The sequence below is a fragment of the Panthera leo genome, chromosome A3 (assembly GCF_018350215.1).
Source record: "Panthera leo isolate Ple1 chromosome A3, P.leo_Ple1_pat1.1, whole genome shotgun sequence".
NCBI lineage: Eukaryota > Metazoa > Chordata > Mammalia > Carnivora > Felidae > Panthera > Panthera leo.
In genome coordinates, this window is record NC_056681.1 from 133,482,378 (window position 1) to 133,494,791 (window position 12,414).

The 12,414-nt window shown below is 40.7% G+C and overlaps 1 protein-coding gene across 3 annotated transcripts in view; it reads left to right on the forward strand.

Moving 5' to 3' along the window:
- MBOAT2 (membrane bound O-acyltransferase domain containing 2) overlaps positions 1-12,414 on the forward strand; it is a 126,343-nt gene that overhangs the window by 77,799 nt on the left and 36,130 nt on the right. For 2 of the 3 annotated variants that reach the window (XM_042933721.1, XM_042933727.1), the window contains exon 4: positions 9,714-9,809. The exons of the other annotated variant lie outside the window; for it this stretch is intronic. In XM_042933721.1, coding sequence (XP_042789655.1) covers positions 9,714-9,809 — 96 coding nt within the window. The remainder of the gene's footprint in view (positions 1-9,713; positions 9,810-12,414) is intronic. 3 annotated transcript variants of the gene reach the window in all.

Sequence of the window (12,414 nt, forward strand, 5' to 3'; positions counted from 1 at the left end):
TCTCCTAATATGTGACTTGCCTTTTCATTTTCTTAGTGGTGATTTGTTTTAATTACGCTTTTAATTTTAATTCCAGTGTAGTTAACAGTGTTATATTAATATGTTTCAGGTGTACAATGTAGTGATTCAACACCTCCATGCATTAGTCAGTGCTCATCATGATAAGTGTACCCCAGTGGTGATTTTTAAAGAACAGAACTTTGAATTTCTTTTTCTAGTTTATTTATTTAAAAAAAAATTTTTTTTAATGTTTATTTATTTTTGAGACAGAGAGAGACAGAGCATGAACAGGGGAGGGTCAGAGAGAGGGAGACACAGAATCCGAAGCAGGCTTCAGGCTCTGAGCTATCAGCACAGAGCCTGACGTGGGGCTTGAACCCACGGACGGTGAGATCATGACCTGAGCCAAGGTCGGATGCTCAACCCACTGAGCCACCCAGGCGCCCCTCTAGTTTATTTATTTTTGAGAGAGAGAGAGAGAGACAGAGAGACAGAGAGACAGAGTGTGAGTGGGGGAGGGGCACAGAATCCAGGCTCCAGGCTCCAAGCTGTCAGCACAGAGCCTGATGCGGGACTTGAACCCACAAACCATGAGATCATGACCTGAGCCCAAGTTGGCAGCTTAACCAACTGAGCCACCCAGGTGCCCCATAGAACTTTGAAATTTTGAAGTCTGTTTATCAAATTTTTGTTTCATAGCTCAGAGCTTTTTGTGTCTTTTCTAAGAAATCTTCATCTGCCCTAATATGTGAACCTTTTCTTGTAGAAGTTTTATAGTTGTATTGTTTAGGCTTAGATCACTGATCCATTCTGAGTTCATTTTTGTGTGTGTTATGAGTTAAAGGTTGAAATTAAGTTTTTTCTGTATGTAGATCCACTTGTCCCAGCATTGTTAACTGCAGATACCATCTTCTCTGTATTGGATTGCGCCTCACCCTGTGTGTTGTGGCTTTATTTCCAGACTAGTCTGCTCATTGGCCCATGTGACAACCTTACCCAAGACTCACACATCAGAATACGGACTTTCTTCTTATTTTGCCCTCCCCCTCTGCGTATACTTTCCAAGACCCCGTTTGGTCGTATGGTTTTTGTTTTCTAGCGTCCCCTGTGTTTTTAAAGCTGTCTCAAAAATTGCATAGAAATGCAAAGGCTACAGATTAGCCAACAGTGTGTTTGAAAGAGAGGAGCACATTTCGAGGTTTCACAACCCAGTGTAAGTGCCTGACTTCAAGACTGAGTATAAGCAGAGGAGGAGGCAGAATAAGAAGACAGTCAGTTAGTGTTCAGATACGCGAGCCTTTCCCTGAAGCTAAGCCTCAGGTCATCTGAGCTCACACATCTGGGAAAGTGAACGGTTTAATTTGATTTCAGCACATGAAAACAATTACTCATTTGTTAGATTTTTTGTCTTTATTCCCGATAGGAATTTTGAACCTTTTGGTGATGATGTTACCTCTTTTCCTCCTTTCGGAAGAATTCTTTTTCATTTCCCCTCAGCACTTCTGGTTCATTAATCCCATAGTCCCTGAGTTCTGGGTTTTTCCTGAACAGTCTCCACGCTCTATCTGATACCTAAATGAATAGCTATTTTAGATGTGATTTCTCTTTTTGAAATGAGGCAGTGATTCAACATGTATATTTCTAAAAAGAAGAAAATGTTCTGTTCTATAACTCTCCCAATGCGGTTGATTTGATACGAGTAATAATCGTATCAGGATGCTTTGGGCTGCAAAGAGCAGAAATCCCAACTCCTGGTACACAATGGTGTAAACAGTATAGAAAGATTTACCTCCCGGAGCAAGAAGTCGTGAGGCAAGGCAGCTCTCTTTGATTAGTTCAGCAACTCAGTCTCAACGAGGGCATCAAAAAGTTCTACTTTTTGTTCTACTTAACTTTTTTATTCTGCCTTCCTTGCGTATTGATTTGTCCTTCGGCTAGCTGCTTTTACAGGTGAAAGGTGGCTGCTGCACTTACAGATATGACAGTGGCAAGTGTCATACTTAAAGAAGGAGAGAAGCCTTTCTTTCTCCCATCCAAGTACTAACCAGGCCCGACCCTGCTTAGCTTCCGAGATCGGACGAGATCGGGCGCGTTCAGGGTGGTATGGCCATAGACAGAGAGAAGCCTTTCTAAAAGCACCGGGTCAGGTTTCACTGACCAGACCTAAGCCGTATGCCTACCCATAAACCAGCAGGGAAGACAAGATTGCAGTTGATTGAGTTAGAGTCCTCAGGATCCCTGTGTCTGCCTTTTATAAGGGAGAGAAGGAGGGGTCAGAAGTAAGGTAACTCTCTTACCGTCACACAGGATGTAATAAAAAGTGACGGAGCCATCATTTACATCTAGATCAGTTGTGTCCGGAGTGTATTTGCTTGTATATATTTCTGTTTGAAGACACTCAACGAAATTCTTACCTTGAGCATAGCACTTACGACAACACTGCACACACACGTATTGGCCTGTCTGCTTTTCCTCTGCTGCTGTGTGAGTGTGCAAAGTCAAAGGCTTGCCCCAGCACCTCGCCCTGTGTGATCTGACTCAAAAGAAAACAACAAAAGTTGGCCGTGCTTTTCCATCAGTTAGGAATGCATTTCAGTTGCAGATAATAGGGAAAAAGAATTCACCACCTAGGATTCTTTCTGGATATTAGGCTATTCAGAATCAATGCAGCAGGTCAACGTGTCATTGAGGAAGCAGGTTTCTTCTCTTGTTCTTTCATGCTGTCTTAGCCTGTTTGCCACCTCACAGGATGCAGGAGGGTTGCTACGACAGCCATCACATCCATTTTCTAGGCAGAAAGAATTCAAAAGTGTGAAAAGCCACATCAGCTGTGTCTGTCCCCTTTTCTGCTTTCAGGAAAGCTATCTAGGACTGTACATTAGAAATACATTGTGGGGCGCCTGGGTGGCTCAGTTGGGTGGCGCCGACTTTGGCTCAGGTCATGATCTCGCAGTTCATGAGTTCGAGCCCTGCGTCGGGCTCTGTGCTTGGAGCCTGGAGCCTGCTTTGGATTCTGTGTCTCCCTCTCTCTCTGCCTGTCTCCCGCTTGTGCTGCTTCTGTCTCCCCCCCAAAAAATAAATAAATAAACACTAAAAAATTTTTATAAAAAGAAACACATTGTGAGCCACAGATGTAATTCTAAATTTTCCAATATACACAGTTGAAAAAGTAAAAAAGAAATGTATTAATTTTAATGATATATTTTATTTTACCCAGTATATCCAAAATATAATCATTTCAAAATATAGTCAGTGTAAAAATTATTAACAGTGTGTCTGAAGTTCTTTTTTAAGGCCTCAAAAAGCAAAGCGTATTTTACAGCTACTGAACATCTCAATTTAGACCAGCCACGTTTGAAGTGCTCCGTAACCACATGTGGCTGGTCAGTGGTACACTAGGAAATGCTAGCAACTAACTGGCTTTCTAGGGAAGCCAGATACATAAATACACATGCACAAGTTAACTATAAATGCTGCTAATATAATGGATATATAGTTCATAACTTACAAATAATAAAATATGCAATACTCTTTATTGTAAATTTCATAGAGCCAGTTGATTGTCATAGAATTCTTTTGTTGATTTTTGCCAAACTCTTATAACTCACCACCTCTGGTTGCAGTTCAATCATGATATGACGTAATCAGACTACAAATAAATGTTTGGTTACCGACCAGTTGAGTAAAGAAGTTGCTTATGGCGCGGACAAACGAATGTCGTTCTACCAGGAATGTTGCTTGCTATTTCTGTTTATATTAACAAATAAGATGAAAATGAGACCATGAAGATGAATGTTGGAATTTCACTCATCTGTCCGTATGTGAGCAACTTCTTTTGCTGCATTGAATAATAGGTTTTGCATAATGGAAGAGTATTTCCTCTTTCTTTGTTAGTTACAATACAATGGCTATAGTCATGGCACCCTTCTAAGAGATTAATGGGCATTTCCTTCATCATTTTGTTCAGCATTTTAATTCTAATTTGGGTCAGTAAACCTGCCCATAAATTTGTTAGGCTTTAAGGACCATTACAGTTGCTGTTACAGCTGTTTAGCTGTACTGTTGTAGGGTGAAAGCTACCCTAGACACATGTAAACAAATGGGCATGGGTGTGGCCAAATACAAAATTTTATTTACAAAGCAGGCAGTGAGCCAAGTTTGGTCTACAGCCTTTAGCTTGTTGATCCTTGGTTTCAATGATCAGGAAGATTTATATCATTTGCCAGTTTTTGTAGTGTAAATGCTTCACCATGGTAGCTTTAAAGTGACTAACTTGGAGTCCTTGAATGTGGGACTGGGAAGAAATGCTCCATAGCTCACCATTAGGTAGTATTTTTGTCGTGCAGATGCAGGAGATGTAAATAGCCTCAAGAGCACAGAAAATAGCAAATGATAAAATGGAACTGAGAAGTGACGAGTTTTGAATATTTAATGCCTTTGTAATACTGTTTATTTAGTTTTATGTTCTATCACTTCATTTTTAATGATGGCTGTGTTTAGCAACCAGTTTACAAAAATTCTTAAACTGACGGCCTTTCGGAGCTGGCATGAGCCCAATCTAGGGCAGTGGCTGCCATATTGGGCAGCACAGATCCCGGACTTTTCCAGGAGCCTCATCCGACTTCTGCACGTGTCTCACAGACAAGATCTGTGTGTCCTGCCACTCTAGCTGCAAGAGAGGCTGGGGATTGGATATTTAGCCTTTGGGCCTCTATAGTAGAGGAAAGCAGGGGACGATGGAGATGGAAATACACATGGAGTAAATCAGCCTAGAATGTCTACTTCAGTTTTGTTGTAGAACTTTTTCCATGATATTATCAGTATATGTTTATATACACACAAGTGTGTGTATATATGGACATCTGCATGGGAGTTCTGGTACCTCAAGTGGGATTATTCTTTAGTTCACTTTTTCTGCTTAAGTGACTTTCATTATGTGTACATATAGGTGTCTCTAATCACTATTACCGAATTCCATAGTGTGGTTTTCTATTTATTATTTCCATTTATTTTAACTAATATTGAATTGGAGACATTTAGTTGGTTTTCTATTTTTATATATTTATATGAAGTATAAATTTCATATTACTTGTAGTACTTTAGTGAATATCTATGTGTATATCCTTGTGAATATATATAAGTATTTTTATTTTTTAGGACAGACTCCAGAAAGTGAAATTGGTAGTTCAGGGAGCATGTACAGATTCTGAGGTGTACTGCAAAATCACTTGCCAATAAAAGGGCTGTTTAAAATTTTGTCCCACCAACGGCATCTAAGAGTGCCTGTTTTCCCTACCCAAACTGGGTATTGCCTATTTTTAAACTTTTGGCAGTGATGTTGGGCAAGTAGTATTCTAATATGCATTTCTGGATTATTCCTATGAATTCCTGATCATTCTTTATCTTGAATCACATTTCTTTTTTTTTTAAGTGCATTTTTTTTTTTAGTAATCTCTCTATCCAACATGGGGCTTGAACCCACAACCCTGAGATCAAGAGTCGCACACTCCAACAACTGAGCCAGCCAGGCACCCCTCACTTATTTTTCTAAATGGACTGGCTTTATAATTTTTTTTAACTCTGTAATTTACTCACTCACATTCTCATCCATTTTCACTTCATTTCTTAAGTGAAATCTGATTTCTTAAGTGAGATCTGTTCACAATCTGGATTTTTGTACGTGTGCGTGTAGTGTGAACCAGGAAACGGTTTTCTTTTTATTTCCGAAAGGAGAGCTAACTTTCTAACCTCTTTTACCTCATTCCTCCTTCTCCCACTCATTTCTGATGCCAGCTTTATAGTCATAAACAGAAACTTCTAGTTGGATGAGTCTTTTTTCGAACTTCTCTGTTTGGTTAATCTTTTGATCTATTTATGAAACAATACTCCTTCATAAATCACTGTGACGTGCTCTTTTGTCCGCTGGGATCCGGCGCGTCCTCCTCACCGCGTGTTTGCTCAGTGTTCCAGAAGTCCTTGAAAGTCAGCTGGTCAGGTCCCACCCAAAGTATTGTTAGGATTTTGATTGGGATTGTGATGTTAAATTTAGAGATTAATTTCAGAAGAATGGGCTTTATGTTAATGGAATTTTCAAAATAAGTCTAAAATTAAGTTAATCTATAGTAACACATACACCGTTCCTTTCCTACTTCAAAAACTTCCATATCCTTTCTCCCAGGAATCCGTAGTGTCTCAGGCCAACAGAATACTCAGGCCAACTGAATACTCAGACGCTTAACCGACTGAGCCACCCAGATGCCCCTCTTATTATTATTCATGGTTCTATGTGTTGGCTAGATTCGGCGGGACAGTTTTTGCTTGAGTTCTTACGTGGTTGCTGTTAACTGTTGGCTGGAACATTTGAAAGCTTAACTACTCGACATCCAAGGTGGTTTCCTTCCGCGGCTGGCGGTTGATGTTGGCTGTGGGCCGGGAGATCAGCGGGGATTGTTACTTCTCCACGCGGGTGCCATCTGCTCACACGGGTGGTGGGGCTCAGAGTGCGAAGGACAAGCGTTTGAGATGGAGAACGCTGCAAGCCTTCTTCTGACCGGGCCTTGAAGTTTCAGGAAGTCATTTCCGTTATGTTCTATTTGGTAAACCAAGTTATTAAGTCCAGCCCGGATTCTAGGGGAAGAGAATTCTATTCCAGCTCATGTTCAGAGCTGCATGTGCAGTAGGGTTTTTACTGGGGGCAGCGACCTGTACTCTGGCCTGCGCAGTTTACAGTGCATCCCGCATAAACAGTATTCTCACTTCCTCTCAAGACCCCCAGAGTGTCACCTCCTTACGGCATCTGGCGTGACCCCTCCATCTCGTCGTCTAAGTCAGGTCTGCTGTGGATGAGGCTTCTTCAGTGTGGTTCCTCAGGGACAGCTCTTGGCCATGTGAGGACCAGGGCGCTAATGGGGGCGGTTTTTGCACCCCTCCTCCCAGTACCCAGTATATAGTGGTGAACAGTGATAGGATACTTGTAGTAGATCCTTCTGTTAAAAAAAAAGGAGAAGAATGCAAGTCGCTTAGCAATCTCTGGTCCATAGTAACTGTGGGATCCGGATGGACACCTGTTACCCGTGCCTTGAGTGGTGCCCCCATCTAGTCCCTGTGAGTTGGTCTCAGTGGCTCTTTATCCACACCCTGAGCTGTCCTTCCTTTTTATACAAGAGGTAGCCAGATTTTGCCGTTGAATAACTTTCTCAGCCCACTACCTACCAGTAGATAACTGGGGACGTGGAAATCTCTTCGTTTTGAACTGTTTCTCCCTTGGAGTCCAGTCTTGTGTAACTCTCTTGAAAACTGATGCGGGCTTCCTGTGTGTCCAACTAGAAATCTCCTGCATTTGACCGAAGCCACACCCACAGACCTCTTTCAGACAGTCTCCCTTTTCTTTGGTCTGAAAGTGCTGTGGGACAGCACCCTCCAGGTTCTTGTCTAGCAGAGTGTCTAAGAGGCATAACCTTGAGATTCGTGGCAACTGTTGTTTTTTTTCTGAGAGGTTCTCTAAAGGTGTGCCCTTATGTCTCCCTGAGGTGCCATGTGGAACAGTACCTCTCGACTCATCTTCACTGTGATTGCTTGAAGAATATTTTGTGACCGGAAAGATTGTCCTGAGCTCTTTCTTTTTTTTTCTCTCTCTCTAAATTCCGCTGAACACCTGAACACTTCTCTTTTTTAGTTCATTGCTCTGTATCCATACTTTGTCGTACGCGCCTAAAAGGAACCCGTTAGCGCTTCTGGAAGGTATGTTTTCTATTTTCCACATCAGAGCGAGCAGCAGTGTTTCTGTAGCTTCCGATTACAATTTCCTGACTGCTCTACATGTTCCCTGGCAATTCCCTTCAGGCCTTTACTGCTTCCACCTGCCACCCCATCCCAAAGCCCGTACTGTGTGCTCCAGGTTTTTATTATGGTAGCACCCCGTTTTCACTTACCGATTTCTCTTCTGATTATACCACTCTACCAAACTGCAGTGGCCTCAAACAAGTAGGTATATTATTTTGCTAATGATATTGTGGGTCAGGAATTCTGGAAAGGTTCAACGGGATAGATCGTCTCTTTTTGATAGGGCGTCCTCGTCGTCACCCACACATCTCACAACGTGGTGTCTGTCTCACTCTCTCTCCTACGTGGTGTCTCATCCTCCAGAACTTCTGCATGTGGTGATCTCCCCATAGTCACCCTTCTTTCCTGACCACCAGCTTCCAAGAGGCAAGAAGTAGAAAGTGCCAGGCCAATTGCGGGCTGTCCTCGGAACTAGCACAGTGTTACTGCCGTAATCTACTGGTCAGAGGAGTGGAAGGCCAACCGGGTTCAAAGTGGGTAGAGAAGTAGACTCTTGTTCTTAACGGGGGGAGGGGCAAAAGGTCAGGTTGTAGAAGACCATATGAAATGAGAGATATTGTAGCCAGATGTCAATCAATCACATGATTTTTAGAAATTGTGATTTGTGGACTCTGTGTGCATGAGTATGTGTGTGTGCTATTTTGTCAGTTACAGCTATTGGGAGTATATTAGCTTTGTAAAACATTTCAATTAGCAAGCTATCCTCCTCCCCCCCCCCCCCCACCTCAGGAATAATTCAAATAGATCAAATTACCTATTTGTCTAAAGTTTAAAAGATCTCTTTCATAAAACTACCTAAATTGCCTACACAAGAAACTTAAGATTTTAAGTTAACCAAATATATTGTTTTTTACTCTATCGGTTCCTTCTATATTATCAGTGTTTTAGAAAGTATGTCCCCAATTTGAGAACATTTGAATATTTATCCACATTTCCTGTGTGTTTTGGTTTTAATGTTGTGCAGTAATTCTTTTTTTTTTTAATTTTTTAAATGTTTATTTATTTTTGAGAGAGAGAGTGAGTTCAAGTGGGGTAGGGGAGACACAGACTCTGAAACAGGCTCCAGGCCCTGAGCTGTCAGCACAGAGCTCAGTTTGGGGCTCAAGCCCACGGACCACGAAATCATGACCAGAGCTGAAGTTGGACACTTAACCAACTGAGCCAGCCACTCAGGCCCTTAATGTCGTACAGTAATTCTTTAGTTCATCTGGAATTATCTTGTTAACTATTTAGATGATAATCCGGCCCTGCTAATTTGCGTTGCAGCCTTTATTTATGCAATGTTAAGTGTTCTAGAATCTGTTTCTGCTCTCTTCTATTGATATGTAAATTATTTTCCATACTGTGTGTTTAAATATTGTAACTGTCCTAAGCACCTTGAGATGTGAAAATCACTAAATGTTCATGCTTGTAATATGTGAGTAAATGCTGCCTGATCCACACTAAAGATGTATGATTTTAAACTGTTGAGAACAAGAATTTATTTAATGTATGATCTAGCCACATATTTTTGTGCCAAATTGTGTTTTCTAAAAAGGAGGAATAAATAGAAAAGTTACCAATACTCACAGTTTTATACTTGTGAACATGACTTTCAAATCTGTCATTTGGGTTATGGAGGTCTTTCAGAAGGAAAAAAATAATGAAAGCATTGATTAAATGGATTTACCATTGAAGGTGGTACAAAAGTCAAGTGGACTAGGTACTAGTAAAGAGTTTTTACAATTTATTGAAGAAAGCTATTTGTGGAGTAGATCTAGAAATATTTAACTTTTGAACCATATCATATGGTTAATAAAGTATTTTCAAATGTATTCTCTAATAAAATGAATCTTTTATTTTCACTAATCTAGTTTGTTTCTGTTTTCCAGATATTGTTTTGTGTTTGCTTTGGGATACCTCACAGTGTGCCAAATTACTAGAGTCTATATCTTTGATTATGGACAATATTCTGCTGATTTTTCAGGGTAAGAGTAAAACTTTGATTCAGTAGCCTGTTTTATCTACTGTCACGTTGGTGGAAGGACAGCCTATGGTTGCATTTAGTAGTTCTAATGAAAAGCTATTGACACACGTTTTTGTTGAAAATTCCTCTATGAGCTGAGACGTTTTCTTCATGTAAAGTGGCCTTTTGTAGTGCTTATAAGTCACAAAAATAACCTGTCCTTTTAAGTTGACTTCTGTAAAATCTCCAAATGTGTAGCAATTGAATTTGTCGTATGGCATTCTGATCTTGAAAGCATTTCCTAATTTTACAGAAATGTCTGCCATCAGTTATAACTGTTGAAAACCATCCCCTTCAGCCTGTATCCTTGAGTCTCTTTCTTTGATCTCTTGAGCGAATCCCTTTTGTACCGTCATTCACCAGCTTCTCTGTAAGATCTGGTCGCTTCTGCTTCTTAACAGCCCCTGACACTTTTCTTGGGGCCAGAGGTCCTCTGAATTTCCTAGAGCAGGCATTTGAATATGTATTTTGGTTGCGTGCATTTTCACTTTCATGGAATGTTCTGCTTTCTTATGTCTGCGCTCGACTGAGTAGTGGAAAGAACTTCTGGCTTTTTTGTTCCTTCAAAGGGGTCGTGGTCTAGTTGCTCCATGGTACTCTTCGTCCTGCAACGAGCTGATGAAATGTCCATTCCAAAATAAACACAGGCCGATCCTTAAGGACTAACTTGCTTACCATCCTCACAAAGGGACCTCTGCTAAGGATAAGCAAAGTCGAAAAAATAAAGTATGTCATGGCATCTCTGAAAAAAAGTTACTCAACATTAGAAATGGACCAAAGCTGTATGAGCTTAGAGAAAAATTACTGCTATGAAACAAGAGAATTCTAGAAGTTGAAATTTTCTTTTTCTCTTTAATGGGATTCAAGTAGATTTTACTTTTTTAAAACAGATTAAAAAAATAGATTTGGATGAAAGGAGATCGCATGCAAAAGAACAAACAAATCAAGCCGAAACACACTGATTAAATACACTTTACAAACTAGTTAAATTAGCAATATATTGGGTAGAATAGAGAAATATACCCGGAATTCAGAAAAAGAGAATAGATGCTGGCGGTCTAACTTATAAATAATAGATATTCTTGGACAAAAAGAGCTAATGGATGGAATCAGTAAACATATTGGGCACTGAAAATCTTCACGAACTTGAAGGTGTAAGTCCGGTCACACGTTGTCATTAGGGTATGAGAGTAGGACCTAGTTGTGAATGTTTACAAGAGTCAAGATCACTTAGACAGTTTAATCTTCCTGGGAACAGTTACCCTACTGTTCATCGCGGTATCCGTAGTGTTTACCACATGGTGACATTGAATAAACCCTTACTGGATCAATAATAATAATACCTCAGTTAAGAGGAAAGTAGAAAATACAGTGAGAAAATTGGGGGAAAACAACAAACACAGAGTAGAAAACCTGAGCAGTGCAGGCAAAGCTGTGCTATCCAAGATAAGTCCAGAGCTTACTGGGGCACCTTGGGTGGCTCAGTGGGTTCAGCATCCGACTTCAGCTCAAGTCACGATCTCGGGGTTCGTGGGTCCGAGCCCCGCGTTGGGCCTTGTGCTGACAGCTCAGAGTCTGGAGCCTGCCTCAGATTCTGTCTCTCTCTCTCTCTCTCTGCCCCTCCTCTGCTCACGCTCTGTCTCTCTCTTTCTCTTTCAAAAATAAACATTAAAAAAAAAAATTCAGAGCGTTAGTGCTTGTGTTACAGTGAATGAAGAATGAATGAATTAAGCCTTTAGTACGAAATAGAAACAAAAAGAATACTCTTGACTAATTTAGTTTATGCATGTAGATAACAGAAATGTGAACATTAGCAGCTAGAAGTTAATACTGTAAAATCATGAATTTTCAAATGGCCTTCTTCAGTGCTAGGACACTGTAGCCACGTTCCAGGGACGCTAAGCAGGTGAGGCTGTCCCCTCTAGTCTCACTTCAGCCACAACTGCTCTGTTTTTCTAGCTTATATTTTGGGATTCCACATATATTTCATTTAACAAATATTGTGCTGCTTATATTTTTAAACTGCCAGATTTTTATTTATTTTTTAAAAATTTTTTTTTTTTTAGTGTTTATTTATTCTTGAGACAGAGACAGAATGTGAACAGGGATGGGGCAGAGAGAGAGGGAGACCCAGAATCTGAAACAGGCTCCAGGCTCTGCACTGTCAGCACAGAGCCCGACGCGGGGCTCGAACCCACGAACTGTGAGATCACGACCTGAGCTGAAGTCGGACGCTTAACCGACTGAGCCACCCAGGCGCCCCTAAACTGCCAGATTTAAAAAACAGTCTAACAGAGCTAAATTGAGTTCATTGATGCGGTTCTTGTGAGTACAGATTTGCGTGACACAGTGTTTACTGGGCCCTCACAACTGCTCTTTTGGTTGATCTAGTCATCACCTTTCTGATTTCTCAAACCTGACATTCTAAACTTGTTACTGTCTAGCTGGAGATAGGCTAACACTGTTAAAACAGCATAATTTCAGTGGCTTAACATAATACGTGTTTATTTCTCAGCCACTTTGATGGTCCACTGAATAGGGAGCCTTTGCTTCACACAGTCATTTAG